Below are 21,986 nucleotides of genomic sequence, written 5' to 3' on the forward strand. Positions count from 1 at the left end.
TACTATTAATTTTATTGTGAATTTTTGATAGAAATACTAAAGATCTTTGTCCCAGTTATGGTCTACAAAACAGTTTAAATCGTTTGGAATATTTTCATAGGGAATAAAAGAAAAGGATTCCTAAAAACAGTGCAGACCAAGAACCATACCCCTGGTGTATATTGGTCTTCATTCTGTATATAAAGCAGTTCAGGATTTGGACACACTGCATCAGAAAGGAGTGAAGTGAATCTTCAATGCTACTGCATTCTCACCACAGAAAGAATAGAAAGGTTGCCTCTGATCTCCCAAAAATTTCAACATTTTTTAAAAGCATGACTTACCTTAATGAAGGAAGAAAATGTAAATCAATAGGAGGGGTGAGTTTTACTAATTGACAAGTGTGAACCCTAGAACATGCTTCTGCTACTTTATGTAATTTTAATTTTATGTGATCTTATGACCTTATTGTATTTTCCTTCAAGTAAGATATATTGAGTGATTAGCCCTAAGAGAGTAACATACTGTGGAAAGCATGGCTCAGGCATCACCCTGAATTTGCCTGTAGGGCGTCCTATCAGAAAACCAACTTAAAAATTTACAACCCATCTTATACACAGATGGGTTTCTTATGATAAAGTTCCCTGAAGAAAAGGTGAAATACAAATATTGTTATGTGTACTATGATTTCACTCAGATGAGAAGTGATTTCAGTGTGCTCAGCGGTGTTAGTAAAATGAATCTCTTTAGTGTTGGAGACAGTATTCTTCCTGTAAGATTGGAGAGCTAAAGAAATTTGTTATTTTAACATTTATTTAAAAACATGGATTAAGATGCTTGTTACTCCTTTCCTCCCTCATCCCAACCCCAACCTTGGTTGGTGGGAAAAACACAACAGCGAAAAATTATAAAATCAAAGGAAATTTTAATCCAAATAATACATTTGAATTGTACACCTGAATGATACACTTGAATCTCTCACAGTGGTTTCTAATCATCATCTCACTTTACAAAATGGAGAATGAAGGAGTTATTTTTACAGATTATTTATTTGGTAACATTCACGTACTATATATCTGGAAATGTTCTAGGCATTGTGATCATCTAAACAGAGAAACCCCTCACAGAAAGTTTATGTTCTACTTCAGAAAGACAGTCAAAAAACAAGTAGACAAATGAACAAAATAATTTCAAATAGTTATAAATGCTATGAAGACAATAAGGCAGAGTAATGGAACAGGGAGTGGCTACAGGGAAGGAGCTATTTTAATGTGGACAGTTAGGGAAAGCTTCCCAGAGGAGGTGGCATTTGAGCACATATGTTGAGGAAGGGCCATGTGTGGGAAAGTCTGGGGGAGGAGTACTCCAAGGGTATGTAACAGCAAGTAAAAAGCCTAATTTGGGAACAAGTTTGATGTCTTCAAAAAATGGCAAGAAGTTTTCGTGTTCGTCGCATGTGAATAAGAAGAGGGTGTTAGCAAATGGAACGGAATAGTTAATCAAGAGTCAGATCGCAAACACTTTTGCAGGCCATGTTTAAGATTTGGAATGTCTTTCTAGATGTGATGGTAACAAATGGAGGTCTTGAGCTAAGGAGTGATTGTAATGTTGACCTGCAGAATGACAGAAGCAGGGACACAGAGAAGTAATTAGAATAGTCTAAACCCAGGCCTCCTGGATGGCTCCGTCGATTAAGCATCCAACTCTGGATTTCGGCTCAGGTCATGATCTCATAGTTTGTGAGATCAAGATCGAGCCCCGTATTTTACACAAGGATTCCCTCTCCCCCCCAACAAGCAAACAAACAAACAAACAAAAGGAATAATCTGTATCAAAAAAAAGTTGACAGTTGGCTGTGGTGCCCCACAATTAAAGCAAAGACAGAATTATAAGGTCAATTTTTAACCGAAGAGCGCAAGAAAGTGAGGATAAAGAATTGACCACTACATTGAGTAACACAGAGGCCACTCACTATGACTTTGCAGTGGCTTCAGTGAAGTGAGTGGCACCAGAAGCCAAGTGGCATGTAACTAAATGAAAACAAGAGATGAGAACGTGGAGACAATGAGAATATAAACCTATTTGGAGAAGATGTGCCAGGAAGGGGATAAGGAATTACAGAAACAGTGAGGTGACAGGAAGGTGAGTAGCACTTTTGGATCTTGTGTGTTTATTTTTTAGGATTGAGACGGTCACAGTATATTTCCATGCTGATGGGAAACAACCACAAGGGAGGGGAAAAGATGAGGCACAGAATGGCTTGGTGGGGAAAAGCCCCACACATCTGGTGTCAGAGGTGCTGTGGATGTGGAGGTCATGTGAGAGGAAAGGGGACCACCCAGGAGGTGGAAAACTGGGTTTCCTCTACTCAAGTGAACAAGGATAGGCTTTTCCAACACGTCATCCAAGGTCCACTTTTTATCGCGTGTTGGGTCCCATTCATCGTCACCATTTTTAGACATGTAACCTCTTTTCAACGGAAAAGAAATGTATGTTTTGGGTTTTGGTATCAAATCATCCAGTTTTGGTATTCTGGTCTTATTATTTATGAGCCACATGACTATGAAAAGCTTATTGAACTTCTATGAGTCTCAATGTCTTCTTTTATTAAATGGGAATGATAATAATAATAATAAACTTTTGCTTCAGAATTATGCATTAGAAGTAATAGAAAAGGAATGGGCACAGTGCCCAGGACATATCAAATAATCAATACATGAAGGTAGTAGCAGGATGATCATTAGTATTAATAAAGGTAATGAAGCGCATGTGACAGATTTTATAAAGTTGCTGATTGGTGTTACCTTCTCTCTTTAGGTATCGCAAATGCTGTCTTTAATGCACAAAGCAGTGAAATATTATTCAGGAGCAATGGGAATATCACCAGAGAACTCACCAATATCACATTTGGTTTCAGAACAAGGGAGGCCAATGCGATGATATTTCATGCAGAGAAGGATCCTGGATTTCTTAATATTAGCATTCAAGATTCCAGAGTATTATTTCAATTGCGAAGTGGCAACAGTTTTCATATGTTGAGTCTTACAAGTGTGCAGTCAGTGAATGATGGCATATGGCGCCAAGTGACTCTTTCCATGACAGACCCCCTGGCCCAGACGTCCAGGTGGCAAATGGAAGTGGACAGCCAAGCACCTTTTGTGATCAGTGCAGTTGCTGCAGGAAGCCTCAACTTTCTGAAGGATAATACAGATATTTATGTGGGTGGCCGAGCCCTTGACAATACACAGGGCCTCAAAGGGTGTCTAAGTACAATAGAAATCAGTGGCATTTATCTCTCTTACTTTGAAAATGTTCATGGTTTCACTAATAAACCCCAGGAAGAGCAGTTTCTCAAAATCTCTATGAATTCAGTGGTTACCGGCTGTTTGCAGCTAAATGCCTGCAACTCCAACCCCTGTTTGCATGGAGGAGATTGTGAAGACATCTATAGCTCTTATCACTGCTCATGTCCCTTGGGATGGTCAGGGACACGCTGTGAGCTCAACATTGATGAATGCTTTTCAAACCCCTGTATCCATGGCAACTGCTCCGACAGAGTGGCAGCCTATCGCTGCAGGTGTGAGCCTGGATTCACCGGTGTGAACTGTGAGATGCATATAGACAATTGCCAGAGTCACCAGTGTGCGAATGGGGCCACCTGCATCAGTGACACCAATGGGTATTCTTGCCATTGTTTTGGAAACTTCACAGGAAAATTTTGCAGGTGAGCATGAAGTTCACAGACAACTTGGCCTTCAAAGCTATGCTCTACATTCCTCATCAAATTGGAAAGCTCTCTCCTCAGCTATGCATATGTCGGCTGTGCTGAGCACGGGTGACATGGGTCCCTTCCAACACAATTTGGCCATGTAGACAGGATCTCACATGCTGGGGTGTTCTAAAGGGAAGAATGGTAGTGTTTTGACCAGACGTTAAGCCAAATGTTTTCTCAGACATCTTTGTTAGAATATGTCTCATGAACTGCAGTTTGACTGCCTTAAGGCCTCAAGAAACAAATATTTTTTACAATAAATCCGAAAGTCCAGTTTTAGTATTATTTGAGGAAGCAAGACTCTTACCCCTGAAACAATGCCCTTGGCTATTTCAGGCAGGAGAACCTTGAAAACTTTGAAAAGACTATGCTAAATTATCATGGCAAGAAGGTGAAATCATGACTCTCAAATATAAATGAACATGTCTTCATGCTTTTATTTAAGTCATTAAGATCCAAGGACAACCTAATTATTTATATATGTAATAATTATATATATTATTATAATACACATAAACATAAATATACATGTAAATAGAGAGAAAGAAATAAAGTTACTAATAAATGCAAAACTATTTATCTCCAATAGGGCAATACAGTTAATATTTGAAACTCTCTTTTCTACAATGTGACAATAGTAACACTACAGACAAATTCTTTTGCATTTCAGTGACCAAGGTCCATCTGTATCAATGTCATTTTCTGCAATTTACAGAGCCCTAAAATAGTTTAGTAAAGAAAATCTAAGGCATACAGACTATAAAATCAAGGAATCCTAGATGGTCAGTAATACTCAGTAATATTTTTTGCCCATTTTGACATATTTCACAATTTTTTCTAAGACTACAAAAGCAGTGTTTTAATTCTAGTAACTACCTCCATTTCATGTTACATAAATAGAAGTAAGAATTAATGTTTTCCAGCTAAGTCACATTGCTTCAATATTTCCATGTAAGTATACTTCATTATTGTTTTTATAACTTATACTGCTTTTAAATTCACTAAACAATTGAGTCATTATGGAGAAGTGAGAAAGTTATTAATAACAAGTAATACATTTCCAGACTTTGGCAAGAACACCTGGAGGGGGATGGCAGACTGTAGGCATTAGACTGACTCAGAGGTGGTACCCTAATGGGATGAATCTCCTAGCAGACGTAACATGTAGTCGTACCTATAAGAAAATGTATTTATCTCCGTAACAATTATTGTTCTTCAGAACTTGTGAAGGCAAGACACAGTATTAGGTGCTAAGTGTTGACATTCCAGTTATATGTCACTTCCCATGAGTTAACAAGGACTCATTTCCCAACAGGCAAACTGCCTGTTCAAAAGTAAAAGACATTCAGGATCAAATTTAATAGTATTGCCACAGTGACTTTGGGATAAGTAAAGTAAACATATATGCCCCAGTAACTAGTTCTCCAGTACTTTTTCCTGCCTAATTTATCAAAGTCAAGTTCTCAAAGATTAAAGTTCTCAAAAGTACCTTCTAATGAGATTCAAAACTTGTTTATTAAACGTAAGATGTATACAAAGCTTCACATTTGCATTGCTAATTGACCTCTTTCAAAGCTGGTTGACATTTTTGGTTCTTTTGAAAAGTCCTTATGATATTTTCTTTTTAAAGTCAAATTGATTAGCTCTTATGGGAAGAGACACACTTCCCATCATACAGGCTAGTTTCTCCCTATTAGCTGCAGCCCACACAACACATCAAAATTAAATTCATCTTATAGCTCCTGAACATTAATTATGTATCAGATACCATGCACAGTGGGTCAAAGCGCCTGAGCAACACCCTCAAAATCTTTTTAATCAGTCCCTTCACACCCCTGGATCTTGTGCCTTGCAGTCAAGTTCTGCTTAGTTTCTAACAGTTTGTTCTGCCTTTTATAAGGGTTCCTTAAAAGGTACAGCTTCGTTGTTATACAAAAGAGCCACACTTTACATTCACAGATAGCTGCCACTGAGTGCCATACACACTCCTCCCAGACGGAGTTGGCTTGCATTCCGCTAAACTATGAATCATTACATAGGGAACAGCAAGTGCTGGCAGGGCAGCAGGAGTTCAGCTCTGAAAGCCTACAGAGAAATCACATGAGTGCTTGGGTACCAGACTGCTGTCCTGGCTTTCCTGGCCTTTATAGAGATGCAATTTTCTTGTGGCCTGTGTTGATTTATTAGCAAAGCAGCAGCAAATCACGCTCTAGCAAGTTTCTTCCCACCCCTAAATTTACTGCCACCTCACAGCACAGATCTTATCTCACCAATGAAAACTGTGTAGAAATGGAAGATACATAGCCGTGCCTGCTCTAGCACTGTCCAGCAGAGCTGTTTACTAAAAGAAAGTGATTGGGGTACAATGTAGCACAATTAAGCATCTTCAGCTCGGCCAGCCCAAGCATTTAATTAATTTGGCATTGACTCCATACATGAACTCTTCCAAAAAGTTTTCTTGAATGAAATGAGCAAGATGAACAGCTGCGGCTGTTACTTTTATCTCTCTAGACACAGCAGATTACCCTCGGCAGTCTGTGGGAATGAGAAGACAAATCTCACTTGCTACAACGGAGGCAGCTGCTCAGAGTTCCAGGGTGAATTAAAATGTCTGTGCCGGCCGGGTTTTACTGGGGAATGGTGAGTCACATTAGAACTTTATAGAAGAAAATTCTGGGCTGCAGAACAGGGGAATTATTCAAAGTTGCTTTCTCCTCTAATTTTTCATCTCCGTTCCCATAGGAAAATCCATGCTGAAATATGGGTCCAACCAGAGTCAAGTAATAAAAAAGAAGAAAAATTACTGTTAAGGTCAAAGTAAAGAACACTTTATTAGCCAAGACTTCAAATAGGAAAATATCCTTGAAAAAATGTGATATTTTTCTTTCTGATAAGTACTTCTGGATTCATGTTTCTTTCCCGCTGCTCTAATACGTGATGCAAACATAGTTGTTGTTGAAGTAAAAGAAAATATATCTGAAAGGTTGCTTCATAGAATTGCCTAGAACCCCACAAGGATATACATACCTTATCCATATGAATCTATCTTTCCCAGCGAAACCCTTCAACATGTCTTCACCTAATATAAGGATTGGTGATATGAAGTTGGCCAATGACTTTAGACAGTCTATGGCTGGCTGAAACTGTAGGCAAATTTGGATATGTGTTTGACTAGCTGAAGGTGAGGTCAAAGATAAGAAAATAGCTTTTATCAGAGTCTCAAAAGGATCAGTGTCCCCAGAATGATTATAAAGCAGGGTTCTATAGGATATGAATGTAGCTTTCTATAGGCGCAGATAATAAATAATGAATAATTTGTTGAGCAGTAAGTCACGCATCTTATACATATTATCTCTAGTAGTTATTTTTTATTTTTATTAGAGAGAGAGAGAGCACACACATGAGGAAGGTAGAGGGGCAGAAAGAGAGAAAGAGAAAGAATCTTAAGCAGCCTCTGTGCTCAGCACAGAGCCAAATGCAGGGCTCAATCCCACGACTTTGGAATCATGACCTGAGCTGAAATCAAGTGTCAGATGCTCAACTAACCTAGCAGACACCCAAGCACCTCTATCTCCAGGTGTTATCATTTCCACTTTTCCTTTATATAAACTGAGGCTGAGAGATTAAGTTATCATGTGTAGCCAGATGTATACTGCAGAAGAACTGAGCTGCCTTTAAAGCCTGTGCTCATCTTTTGAATGTGCTGACATAAATGAATAAATCTATGTATCAACAATTAAAAGAAATGGAAAGAGTGCTCCTTCATCTCCTATGCCATTCAAGATAAGATAGTGATCTCTGACCAGACTTCCTACATTGAACAAATTACATAAATTGAAATACAAATCATTTGACAATGAAATTTTGACCAATTAATTTTTCTCAAAAGGGTAGTTAATAAAGTAACGGATATATTTGTGCTCCATGACAATTATAGTTTTGAATTTCCTCTTTTCCAGCTGGTGCTTCGAGCGCTACACAGATCCAGCCCTTTTGCCATTTTTGCAAAACAGCAGGCAATATAGGATATACTTGCATCTTTCCCTTCCCTTTCAACGGTCAATAACAAATGAAATTCTTGCCTTTAAAGCCTGCTTCCAGGGGTTGACTCTAAATGGCATGGGAAGTCCAAGGATATATGTGCATCAAAAGGCATAGCCTTGGATTGCATTCTACCTTTTATTGCACCAATCTTTGCTATGCAACATATTGTTAACACAAAGACCACTCTGTTGGCCTCTAATTCCATACACCTCCAAAATAGTGTGATATTTCTTTATCCTAAATTTTGAAGAATTCTTCTATTATATTTAAGTTCTGGTTATTTCCTGCCTCAGTGTCACAACTTAATGCTTAATGTCACATTCATGTTTAATGGCACAATGCATAGACTCATCCAAAGCCTTGGCTGATTTTCCTTGGCTACTCACACATTATGCCTATTTACAGCAAACATTTCCTTTCCCTCCGACATTTGTTTCAAAGAATAATATTTAAAAAGGCAGAGAGGGGAGGAGGCCTGGGTGGCTCAGTCAGCTAAGCATCTGAGTCTTGATTTTGGCTCAGGTCATTATCCCAGGGTCACGGGATCAAGCCCCACACTGGATTTTGCACTGACAGCACAGAGTTTGCTTGGAATTCTCTCTTGCCCTCTGTCTCTGCCCCTCCCCTGCCCGTGCTCTCTCTCAAACTAAATAAATAAGCATAAAAAATAACAATCTTGCATTTAAATGCAAATTATTGGGGCACCTCGGTGGCTCAGTTGGCTCAGTGTTCAATTCTTGATTTTGGCTTACATCATACCTCATGGTCATGAGTTCAAACTGTGTTGGACTGCCTAAGACTCTCTCTCTCTCCCTCTTCCTCTCCTTCTCCTGCTCAAGCACAAAAATGTGCTCTCTTTTTCTGTCTATAAATAAATAAATAAATAAATAAATAAATGCAAATGATTTGTTTGAAATGTGATAAGGAAAGGAAGCTCTAAGTGTCCCTACCTCTCCTTAAACTTTCATCTGGATAAACTTCTCTGTGACAAATGGATTTGTAAAAGAGGGAACGAACACATGCTCAATAGATTCTGCACTTTTCAAAGTCCTTAAGCATCATTAGTTAATTCATTGGATGTTAATGGGTTTATTTATTTTGATTTTCCACCTATTAATTAACCTCTAATGAAAGTTCCAATAATGTTTACAAGGAATGTGTGTGTGTGTGTGGTACACTGTTTAGTTCAAAAGAGAAATAGATAAGAAATGGAGAAAGAATAGCTGGAAGAAGCCTGGAAAATACTAGATAACCTCTGAAGGCGTAGGGGAATGTGACTTCCATAACGTCGAAAGATTTGAAAAGCTGTCTTCTCTCAAATTGCCTCCTCTTCTGCCTGGCTAAACCCCCAACTTTATAATGTCATTCTGGCAGGTTGTAAGTGATGAATGGTGTGGACACTCTGGTCCACCCAGGACAAGGCGTGCTTGGCAGGCACTCGCAAGTTGTCAGGTTTTGTTCTGATCTAATCAGAGAAGTCTCCCTCCAGCCCAGAAGCTGGAGCCAAAAAAAGAAAACAGAATGTCTCAGCTATGCTTGGTATCCAACAGGATAAGGAGCTGTTTTTCTGGGAAGAAATCTTTTTTTTCCCTTTATACCTTGGGTTGGCCCTCCCCACTCACCCCGTCAGTTCCCTTCATTTTAAGCCTAGTGATTAGTTGATGACTCATGCATGTGTGCAAGTGGGACCTTTTGGGAGGTGAGGAATGAAAAATTGTTTGCATTACGCTTCGACATTGTAGGCTGCTCTTTAGGGATTCTTGAAGCTAACATTTTATATGAATTTCCCAAAGTACAAGAGATTCCTTAGTTACTGCTCTGTCCTGAGGCCTATCAGTGTTTGGCACATGGTAAACGCTAAATACATATCTACTGAATGCATGAGTGGCTGGTGAATTATGGCTATAGAAGAACAAGTTGTTCCATAAATAACGAGATTAGGTGAAAGATGACAGCGTCCCAAGGGAGAGGAAAATTGGAATACACTTTAGAGTTGACAGAGCACTTATTTGGGAAAATTTGGGAAAATTTGGCTTTTGAAAGTCTTTCTACCTATTTAAAAATTACATCAGCTATAAAACATTTATTAGTAACTGAAATGTTCTAATTTGGGAAAATTTGGCTTTTGAATGTCATTCTACCTGTTTAAAAATATACTTAGCTATGAAACATTTACTATCAATTGAAATTTTCTGATTACCTACTTTTGTTTTTTGTTAAAAAATGGGATTCCAAATGAAACCAATCAAAAATCTTTCAGAATAAACCAATTTTCCGGCTGTTTTTGATGGACTTTCTTTCCCCCCATAGCCTGAAGTCCTGGATTCATTAGCATTCTGTAACCAGAGCCCAGGTCTGGTCTGTAACCTTCAGGTTGGCAAAATACAGCCTCACTTGCAGTTCTTATGTGCCCGCAATAAACTGAACCCAAAGTGGCAAAGACACTAATGCTCTTCAGGGACAAACTGGTTTCTTCAGGTTTTTCTTGGTTTCTAAATATTTGCACCTGTTTTTCTCATTCGTGTATGTGTGTGTGTGTGTGTGTGTGTGTGTGTGTGTGTGTGTGTATAAAATCATTTCCCTTTAAAACAAAATTGGTTACAGGAATCTTAAGAAATATCTCCCCTGTTATTAGGAATATGTAAGGTGCATGGGAATTGGTACGTTAGGCTGTACTGTTCCAAGTAGATAAGGCAGGATTTTTCCTTTCCCCATTTCACAGCCAGTTTATTCAAGAGAGACCAAGGCTTCTGTTGGTTCTGTTTATTTTCAAGGTGCGAAAAGGACATTGATGAGTGCGCCTCTGACCCCTGCTTCAATGGAGGCCTGTGCCAGGACCTGGTCAACCGATTCCAGTGCCTCTGTGATGTCGCCTTCGCTGGGGAACGCTGTGAGGTCGATGTGAGCGGGCTCTCCTTCTATGTCTCTCTTTTACTGTGGCAGAACCTCTTTCAGCTTCTTTCTTACCTCATTCTGCGCATGAATGATGAGGCCGTTATTGAGTGGGGTGAACCGGAAGATTATTAACATTCACTTGGGCATTCCCAAACTTAAAAGCCATTGAATTTCGAGAAATGCCTTGACTCATTTTAGATTCTAAAAAAATAAAAATAAAAAGCTACCTTGGAAATTAAAATACATTCAAAGGCTAATTTAAGCAATCATGAGCATAATATGAGAATATTAAGTATTTACCCATTTCAGTTATAAATGTAAAAAATGTTTCTTTTTTTAAAGTTTATTTTATTCATTTTGAGAGAGTGTGTATGTGTTTGGGGAGGGGAGGGGCAGAGAGAAAAGGGAGAGAGAGAATCCCAAGCAGGCTCTGCACTGTCAGTGTAGAGCCTGACTCAGGGCTTGAATCCATGAATTGTGAGATCATGACCTGAGCTGAAACCAAAAGTCGGGCTCTTACCTGACTGGACCACCCCGGTGCCCCAGAAATAGTGTTATATAACCAGAAACATCTCATCATTGAGCATACTCCGTAAGATGCATTATCATTCTGATTGCTTTTATATGTGAATGACCACTGCGCTAAGAAAACATTTTCTCCCCCCCTCCACTACTGTGTGGACTTTTGTAGTGTCAGTTGCCTCATTCACCCTGATCCTAGGTCATTTATCTTCTTTCATTCCCATCTATTATTTGTGACATGACCATTTTAAAATTACCGATTAAACCGTTTTTCACACCCATCTATGTTTTTAGATGATCCTTTTCAAATACTGTTTCAGATTCTGTGTCTCCCTCTCTCTCTGCCCCTCCCCCACTCATGCCCTGCCCCTCTCTCCCTCTCAAAAATAAATAAACATGAAAAAAATTTCTTTAAATGAAATATTGCCAACCTTCTGGTAATTTAAAAAATACATAAATAGAAAGCATGAAATCCCTAAAATATAGAAATAAAATTTCCTGATATAATTGGTATCACAGGTCAAATGATATCTCACCAGTATGATTTCTGACTCCACAAAACCTCTCCTCCAATAGAACGACACATAAGCCCTATTTCCATTTCTTTTTCCCCACAATACTTCCCTATTCAAATAGAGTAAGTTTTTGTTAATTGCTTATAAATCTATGAGCTTGCCGACATTTCTATCAAATGGACTGATTTGATTTGCTTTTCATATTTAATTTTAAAAAGTACTATTGTGTATCCACATGCCAAAAATTATATATTATAAACCTCATTTCTTGGAGGCATATTTTTCTAAAATTTGCAAGTAAATATATCACCTTCAAGGTTCTTTCGAAAAAATAATAAAAGCATATGGGAAAGTATAAAAGGACCTTCCATAATCAAAATATATTTGGCAGTATGTTTTGTAAATATATACCTGAAATGATGGATCTACTAGGTCTACTAAATTAGTAAATTAACTAATAAGATATAAAAGAATTATTTATTTATTAACTTTCATAGAGTAAATAAAATAATTTAGAAAATGCTTTATTTGAAATTTTTAATTTGTACCACTGGAATGTTAGCATTTCTACTAAATATCTCTGTATGGATGTGCCCTTCCAAAGGAGACAAGGTGTTCATTTAAAAAGAAAGTTGTTTGGGGGCACCTGGGTGGTTCAGCCGGTTAAGCATTCGGCTTCAGCTCAGGTCATGATCTCACGGTTCATGGGTTCGAGCCCCACGTTGGGCTCTGTGCTGACAGCTAGCTCAGAGCCTAAAGCCTGTCTTCAGATTCTGTGTCTCTCTCTCTCTCTCTCTCTGATCCTCCCCTGCTCATGCTGTCTGTCTCTGTCTCTCAAAAAGTTAATAAAAAACATTAAAAAAAAAAAAAAGGAAAGTTGTTTGACCCTATGAGTTAATTTAGAGAGCGACTACAGTAACAGTGACCTGACAAACATAACTGAGTAAATATGTCTAGGTCTTTAGGAGCTGCCCTGGTTTGAAAATGTAAGGGTGATTTGTCCATTGGGTGATAGTCAGTACTCATTTATTCCCAACTGTTTTAAAAACAAAAGTTGTTTTTCTGTGGAAATGACCAAGGAAAACCTAAATATACTACTCAAAACAAAACAAAAGAACAAAATGGTATACTCTAAAAGCAAAGGAGATGTGTTCAGTGTATATTTTTTAATGGTGATAGAAGATTTTATGTAGCAAATTCATATCCTGTAGAATACTGGCAGTCATTTCTAGAAGCAACGTACTTTGAAGTCTTTCCTCAGTCCCTGTTCTCTTCCCGCACATCCAGGCAGCACGTCCCATACCGCTCCCTCAGATGCATCTGTTCCAACGTTAGACTTCGTGACAGGTGACTCTGGGAAAACCTTCATCAGTATTTGCATTCCCAAATATTTGGAGTAAACACAAAACAGATTATGGCCCAAACCCCTACATACAGTTTTCACATTGACTCCTTTTGAACATTCCTGTAATTACATACATACAGTCCATTGCAGTGGAATTTATTACCTCCCAAGTATATTTGAGTCATTCACAAACTCTCTCTGAAAGATTCTGATGTCTCTGTTGTCATTGTAACCGTCAATTTGCTTTTCTATTTTCCAAATGTCTTGTCATGAGATTTCTGACTTAAAACATATCTTCCTTTTTCTTGTTATTCTTTTGTGTTTTTAATTGCATTGTCTGTGGTTATGCCTTTTACATATTTACACAGAAAAATAAAACTGATTTCTGTATCTCTACTTCTCATCCTCTGTCAACTGTCTTCATTTGCCTTGACTGTGTCTTGTCTGGAAAGATGTCCACAAGCCAGATGCACGCATGTGTGTGCACACACTCATATCACATAATGAACACAGAAGCATCAGTGCTAATCCTCCTGAATTGAGGTTTCCTCCTCCAGACCTGTCCCTGCAAGTAAATACCTTTGGCGATCAAAATCAAGGTCTTATGCACTTTTCCTCTCTGGGAAGTATTCCTCTAGTTGACCTTCGAGAAGTGATCGTATCCCTAGTTACTCTTACTATTGGCTTACTTTGCCCCATAGTGATCTTGTTTCAGCCTGCGTCCCGGGAGAGCCATCGCACTTAAATGACAGAAGTTCACACAAACGCTCTACAAGGAACATCTGAAACAGAAACTGTGTTTAGTTGAATTACATAATTTCTTTTGGCTTATTTTTAAGATTTGCTATCAGAACTCAACAAAGCTATGTCTCTGTTTTTGGCCATGCCTCTTCCCTCCTTGTGTGTGTGTGTGTGCCTGAAGAATGGTTTTTATTACCCTCCTTTTTAGGGAGTAGGGAAGTAGGGGAAATGGGAAGGTTTGCAGAAATTAGCGTTTTGGCAACATGAAGAAATAATTAAATTCAGGTAACACTGAGGACAACCAAAATCTCTCACCTCCACCAAATCTTCACCAAATTGTGTTTAAAGATCCTTTTGCCACTTCTGAGTTTTAAAATAGAAGTTATTCGGCTTAATTTTGCAGAATGAAAATGGAGTCTTTTTTGGAAAGGGTGATACATTAAACTTGAGTTTAGTGATGTAGGTAGGAAACCAGTGAAGAAAAGAAAGTTGTGTTGTTCAACTACCAAGATTATTACTAATATGGACTATTTCACTTCTCCATTTTTAAATCGATGCAACAATAACTTAACGAATGCCTACCCTGCACAATGCTCTGGATTAGGTGCTGGGAATACACATGAAAATTAGACATAATGCTTGCTCACAAGGTGAAGGTCTGATGGAGGGCGTAGACAAACAGTGAAGGAGAGTTCCTGCCTCAGTGTTGGGATGACACTAGGCACGAGCAGAGGAGCACTTAGGAGGGCATTTTGCCCAGTCTTAAAGGTGGGTGTGGAAGGACCAAGAAAGCCTCAAAACCTAAGCTGGGCTTCAAAGGTAAACAAGTGTCCGGGTGTGGCAGGAGGGGTGGAGCCATAGAGACTTGTTCCTGGCAGAAGGGGCTGCAGAGGGTGTAGGCTGGCTGGAGCCTGATGTGCAGTGGGAACACAGTAAAACCGAGGCTGTAGAAGTAGAAGTGAGTCTTTGTAAATCAAACCACTCACCGTGGCATTTCTCTTAAAATTAATGGGGAGTCCTTAACGGGGTCCAGTCAGAAAAGTAGCATGGTCACACTTGTACTTTAGAAACATCAACTGGGTTTCTATGTAGATGAGTTAAATGAAACGCAAGACTGGGCCCCAAAAGACACATTTAGGAGGCAGTTGCAGTAGATACAAAGGCAATGTAGAAGAGGGGCAGATTAACAAAATTTGAATCCTACCTCCTGATTGTTTAGAGATTTAGTTCTGAAGGGATACTCCAGTTAAGTTTTGTGAATATTATTTAAAAATATTTGTTGATTTAGAGGACCTCTGAGTGGCTCAGTCGGTTAAGTGTGACTTCGGCCCAGGTCATGATCTCACAGTTCAGTCTGTGGGTTCGAGCCCCGCATCAGGCTCTATGCTGAAAGCTTAGAGCCTCGAGTCTGCTTCTGATTCTGTTTCCCTCCCACTCTGCCCCTCCCCCACTTATGATTTGTCTGTCCATCTCTCTCTCTCTCTCAAAAATAAATACACTTAAAAAAGTTAAAAATGAAAACTATTTGCTGATTTAATAAATTAATATGTATAAGGTTCAGTGGGATATCCAAGTACAGTTGTTAATCAGTGTGAATATTCCGGTCTGGAGTTCAAGAGACATAGCTGAGCTGGGTGAATAAATTTGGAAGTCATATTATAGATCTATTGATCTTTTGTATTCCATTCTCCATATCTATAATCCACTTGCATTTTTTTCTTAGTATTTTTCCAGTTTTACTAAGATATAAATGACATAGAACATGTATGAGTTTATAACATACAAGTTGCCAATTTGATACACTTACGTGTTGCAAAATGACTACCACCCTAGCCTTAGCTAATAACCTCCATCTCATCACATAACTACCACTTCTTTCTTTCTTTTCTTTCTTTCTTCCTTTCTTTCTTTCTTCCTTCCTTTCTTTCTTTCTTTCTTTCTTCCTTTTTGTGGTGAAAGCATTTACCATCTATTAGCAACTTTTTTTAAGTTTATTTGTTTATTTTGAGAGAGAGAGCATATGCGTGAGCAGGGAATGGACAGAGGGAGGAGAGAGAGTGAGAGAGACCCAAACAGGTCTGCACTGTCAGCACAGAACCGCATGGGGGGATGGATCCCACATGAGACTATGACCTGAGCAAAAATCAAGAGTCAGATGCTTAACTGACTGACCACCCAGAAGCCCCTCTTAGTAACTTGTAAGTATACAGTACAGTAGTATTATGCACTATTAGATGCCTTGCTGAATATTAAATTCCTAGAACTCACTCATCTTATAACTGAAAGCTTGTACCCTTTGACCAGCATCTCCCCATTTCTCACCCTCATCTCCTGGTCCTACATTTTACTCTGCTTCTATGTTTTGTTCAGTGTTTCTAGATTTTACATACTAGTGGGATCATACAGTATTTCTTATTTTCTGTCTGACTTGCTTCACTTAGCCCACTACCCTCAAGATACAAATGGCAGGGCTTAACTATTTCTCATGTGGAATAATATTCTATTGCCATAAATACCAGGCCTTCTTTATTCATTCTTCTGTTATTAAACATGTAGGTTGTTTTCATACCTTGGCTATTGCAAATAATGATGCAATAAACATGGGAGTGCACATATGTCTTTGAGACATGGGTTTCATTTTCTTTGGATATATACCCAGAAATGGAGAGCTGGATCATATGGTAGTTCTATTTTTAATTTTTTAAGGAATCCCCATACTATTTTCCATAGTGTCTGCACCAATATATGTTCCCAAGAACAGGCATTAGGGTTACGTTTTCTCTCCCTCCTCCCCAACACTTGTTATGTCTTGTCTTTTTGATGACAGCCATTGTAACAGGTGTGATATCTCACTGTAGTTTTGATTTATATTTCCATGATGAGTATAGTGATATTGGACACCTATTTATGTGCCTGTTAGCCATTGATGTGTCTTCTTTGGGAAAATGTCCATTCTGTTTCTCTGCCCATTTTAAAATCAGATCAGGGCTATTTTGCCATTGAGTTGTATGAGTTCTTTATACCTTTTGGAAATTAACCCCCTATCACATATGATTTGCATGTATTCTCTTTGATTCTATAGGTTCCCTTTCATTTCATTGGTGGTTTCCTTTGCCGTGTGGAAGCTTTTTAGTTTCTCACTTGTGTACTTTTGGTTTTTTGCCTTTGCTTTTCATATCAAATCCAAAAACATCATTGCTACGACCAATATCAAGGAGCTTACACCATAGGTTTGTGTCTAGGAATTTTATAGTGTCAGGTCTTACATTCAAGTCTTGAATCCATTTGAGTTTATTTTTCTATATGGTGTGAGAAAGGAATCTAGTTTTATACTTTGGTGTGTGGCTATCCAGTTTTCCCAACACCACTCATTGAAAAACTAATCCTTATTTTTGGCTTCTTTGTCAGAAATTAATTGGCCATATAAGGGTGAATTTATTTCTGGGCTCTTGATTCTGTTCCATGTGTCTATGTGTCTGTTTTTATGCCAAACCCATACTGTTTGAAATCAGGAGGTATGCCGCCTCCAGCTTTGTTCTCTCTTCTCAAGATTGCTTTGGCTATTTAGGGTCTTTTGTGTTTCTATATAAATTTTAGGATTGTTTATTCTATTTCCATGGAAAATGCCATTGAAAATTTGATAGGGATTGCATTGAATCTGTAGATTGCTTTAGACATGCACATTTGAACAATATAAATTCATCCAATTCATGAGCACAGACTATCTTCCCATTATTTGTGTCTTTTTCAATTTCTTTCATCATATCTCATAGTGTTTATTGTACAGGTCTTTTACCTCCTTGGTTAAATTTATCCCTGAGTATTTTATTATTTTTGATACTATTGTAAATAGGATCATTTTTTAATTTCTTTTTTGGATACTGTGTTGTTTGTGTATAGAAACACAGCTGCTTTTTGTATGTTGTAAAACCCCATAGAAGTAAACATAAGGAAAGAGTTTTATGCTATTGGTCTTGGCAATGATTTCATGGGTATGACACCAAAAGCACAGACAACAAAGGCAAGAGTAGACAGCTAGAACTACCTCAAACTTCAAAATTTCTGCATAGCCAAAGAAACAATCAACTGAATGGCTTTCATCTTTCAATCTTATAATGTGATGTATTACATTGGTTATTTATTTATTTTTTTGTTAATTAATTTATTTATAGAACCCAATGCAGGCTTGTTCTCACCAATTGTGAAATGATGACCTGAGTGGAAATCAAGAGTTGGACACTTAAATGGCTGAGCCATCCAGGCATCCAGGCATTGATTAATTTTTATATGTCAAACTGTCCTTGCATCCCAAGGATAAGTCCCACTTGGTCATGGAATATAATCCTCTCAACATGCTACTAATTTTCTTTTCTAGTATTTTGTTGAGATTTTTGTATCTGTGTTCATCAGGGATATTGGCCTGTGGCTTTCTTTTCTTGTGATCTATTTGTCTGGCTTTTGTGTCCGGGTAATGTTGACCTTATAAAATTAATTTGGATATTTTGTCTCCTCTTCAATTATATTTGAAATATTTGAGAAAGATTGCAGTTAATTCTTCTTTACATGTTTGGTAGAATATACCAGGGAGGCCATCTGGCCCTGGGCTTTTCTTTGTTGGGAGGTTTAGTTATCACATTCTGACCATCCAAATAATTATTGTGAAAGGTAGAAAAGGAATAGATGCCACTTTGAAATTGTTGATATTGAGATGCACTTGCATGGTTTTCAATATGAGAGTCTCTCACATTTGTTAAGTCCAGTTTTTTGCCCTCATGATAACTCTCTATTTTAAAGATAAATGAATAGAGATTTAAAGTGGTTACCTGAACTCATCCGGACCAAGTATCCAGTAAGCATCAGAACTAGGGTGTATTCACACCACTTATTTCCAAGTCTAATGCTAAGGAAAGGCTTGAGGTCTCTCAATGAAAACCCAAGAAAGGGATGTTGTGGTAGTTAGTAGGATTTCCTCTGTTACTGTGGTCCAAACTTGTCAAAAAAATATATTAACTGTCATCAAGAATAGTTTGGAAAAGCAAGCAAGAACTCCTTTCCAACACAACCCTAAATTTTTGGTGCCTATGGCTCATTGCCACATCTCTTGAAAGACTTGTCACAAATAGAGGTGATAGCGAGAATAACTAGAATACCCAGAGAGAGGGGATTTGGAGAGTGGGCAGACAAGTCTAATCATTAAAGTCACTCTTTATCTTGGTGAAGTGAAGATTCTGAACATTTGTGCAAGTTGATGGAGGGCCTGATGGAGGGAACCTGTTCAGAAACATCCCAGAATTCCAGGATGAGAGACATCCATTGAGACATTGTAAGTCTAGCAAGTAATAGGAAATGCTCCCTCACACTACAAAATTTATAGAACTCATTAAACTAAGAGAGTAAAGCAGAAAGTAAAAATAAACTCAGCACGGATTTGGAGTCATTTGTGAATGACAGAGTCACAGATGGTTTTTGAGAGGGAGAGAGCTGTGCTTGATCATAAAGGCTGATGTCAACGATGATGCCAACTGGCCCACATCCTCCAGCTTCAGAACAGAGCACTGGCCAGTGGCACAGGACGCTTCCTCTCCATGGCAGTTTCTTTGTGTTCTCAATTTGGCCTTCAGGAAAGAGGTACCCAGAATGACATTCTCTACAAATTATTTTAAAAAGCACTGTCACTTATCACTGAGTTTCCACTAATTAGCATTCAGGAAGGAGTAAATATAGCATTAACATAAGAAACGGTTCTGGAATGTTATTTTGATGTATTTCAATCACTGAAATCAGGTCTGATTCAGTTCACTAATCTGTTTTCCTTTCATCTTTTCACACATTATTAAGGCTTCTGCTTCACCAAGTATAATTAATGCTCTTCATTTCTTAATGTGAGGTCATCACCACCAGCTTCACAGAATTCATGTAATGTCGACTTTCACCTTCAGAACACATCTCTTCATGTGTCCAAAATAGAACAGAAGCAGGTGATAGAGAGTGGGGCTCCAGGATTACAAGTATAACTGGATTGGTTGGTGTTAAGCCACAGACAATTGTGAGAAGGAACCAGGGTGAAGTTTGTCACTAAATTGACTAGCTAACTAAATCAAACAGCTTTTTAGATACCTGTCAAATTAATCTCATCATCTTTTAAATCTCCCTGATGGGATCATTGCTCCAATATTGGACTCTTTGGAAATTGGTGTTTAAAATAGTTATTTATCCATTTGTCTACTATTTATCAAGAGTCTGCTATAAGCAAGGCTCTGAGCCAGGCCTGGTGAGCAACTGAAATATACACCAAAGATGTGTTCCTGCTCTCAAGAGCTTCGGCAGGAGAACTGGTGGGTGACTTCCGTGTGTAGCTCTGCCCATAGTTTTATAATTTTGTAAATCCTATAATGATGTATGTTGGTTATGACAAGGGTGACCACATTATTTATTACTTGACTGGAGTATTTTGAGAGTGAAAGCAAGGACTATTGATAATCGTATCAATAGGCTGGGACAACAGCCTAAACTGATACTGGTCTGTGCAAAGTGAGGTATATCCTAGTTATTGCCCAGTGGGGAATGCATCATGTTTCACTGGATACATTTCCATTCTCTTCAAAATGTAGTTGAGGTTTATGATAGGTAATTTCAGAAATTACATGTACATGATACAAATCACTTGTTGGTCAAGTGACTCAAAGCAAAAGATGAAATCAACCGCACCTTGTTAGTTATCATTTTCTTGAATTATCTCCATTGTTTTATACTCAAGAACTTTGGCATTGGCTCCATATATTAAGAAAGGAGTAGGGCACCTGGGTGGCTCAGTTCGTTGAGCCAGGTCAGTTAGCTCAGGTCATGATCTCGTGTTCGTGAGTTCAAACCTTGCTTCGGGTTCTGCGCTGAAAGCTCAAAGCCTGGAGACTGCTTCAGATTCTGTGTCTCCCTCTCCCTCTGCCCCTCCCCTGCTCACGCTCTCTCTCTGTCTCAAAAATATATCAATGTTAAAAAAAAGTTTAAAAAAAGAAAGAAAAGCATAGTAATCAACTAAACTGAAAATTTCTGATATGTGATTGAATACCATGCTGTTGACTAGTTGAATGTGGCATAAATTTAATTTTTCCTAATTTTTCTTTTTCATTTGCACTAATGGGGAGTATAGATTCTTATATAATATGGTTTTTCTTCTTGAATGACTTATAGTGTCATTAGGAAATGAGGCTGTGGCTCATTGATTCCATTGCTGATCTTTTTTATAAGAGTAAATGGAATGACATGTAGAAAACTAAGTATACTCCAGAGAATTTAATATATGAACAGATTTAGTATCAAGGCAACTGACTTAAAATTAGTAATTTTTAAAATATTATTTCTGCTTAAAACTTTGATGGGTCATAATATATACTTATGGATTATATGAAGATTATTTTCCTAACTTTCATAAAGACAAAAAGAATTCTTTATTTCTAAAGGACGTAAAGATCATGGCTGTTATATTTTCCTCACAATGACAATTTCTGAATCACAGTGTTTCATGTACACTGTAGAAATCTATCAAAAACTAATTGTATACAGAAAAGAAGCAATATATTAAATACAACTCATCCAAAAACAAATAGGCTATTTGCAGCGAAGTATATTTGATTATTTGGAAAGCATATTCATGATTGTTTCATTGTTTCCCTGCATTTAATTTAGTTCCACATGTGGCTCTGAATATATGTTCCTTCCACCCATTTCCTGTAATATTTCTTTGATAATCCTTCCCAGATAGCAAGATTATGTTGTAAAAGAAAACTGAGGTAACCAGTCTATTTGTTATTCAATGTTGTAAAACACATCTTAATGCCTGATAAATGACTGAAATCACTCTAGTTGATATCTAGCAGGAAAAAAATGTTACATTTTAAAACTAAAATGTTTCTTTGAATTTTTAACAGTCAGCATCATGTTGTGTATATAATATATACTAAATTAAAAGTCACTATAATTTACTGATATAATGAGTGAAGTGCTTTTGAGGTAAGTTCAAAGTAGCAGTTAATCACTGAGAGACCTCCCTCATAGTTACTGAAATTAATGAACGTGATAGTCTATGTGAAGTACAGAAAGTTGGCCCATTTTTTTCCTACCAACTTCACAAAATGAAAAAGGCAAGTCTTGGTCATTTGTAGGAACTTTGGCAATG

At 37.9% G+C, this 21,986-nt stretch overlaps 1 protein-coding gene across 1 annotated transcript in view; it reads left to right on the forward strand.

The window, feature by feature from the left end:
- Positions 1-21,986, forward strand: part of CRB1 (crumbs cell polarity complex component 1) — a 218,686-nt gene that overhangs the window by 175,696 nt on the left and 21,004 nt on the right. Inside the window, exons 14-16 of the mRNA XM_029933381.1 lie at positions 2,797-3,703; positions 6,263-6,391; positions 10,570-10,696. Coding sequence (XP_029789241.1) covers positions 2,797-3,703; positions 6,263-6,391; positions 10,570-10,696 — 1,163 coding nt within the window. The remainder of the gene's footprint in view (positions 1-2,796; positions 3,704-6,262; positions 6,392-10,569; positions 10,697-21,986) is intronic.

This window comes from Suricata suricatta, chromosome 3, assembly GCF_006229205.1.
Source record: "Suricata suricatta isolate VVHF042 chromosome 3, meerkat_22Aug2017_6uvM2_HiC, whole genome shotgun sequence".
In the NCBI taxonomy this organism is placed as follows: domain Eukaryota; kingdom Metazoa; phylum Chordata; class Mammalia; order Carnivora; family Herpestidae; genus Suricata; species Suricata suricatta.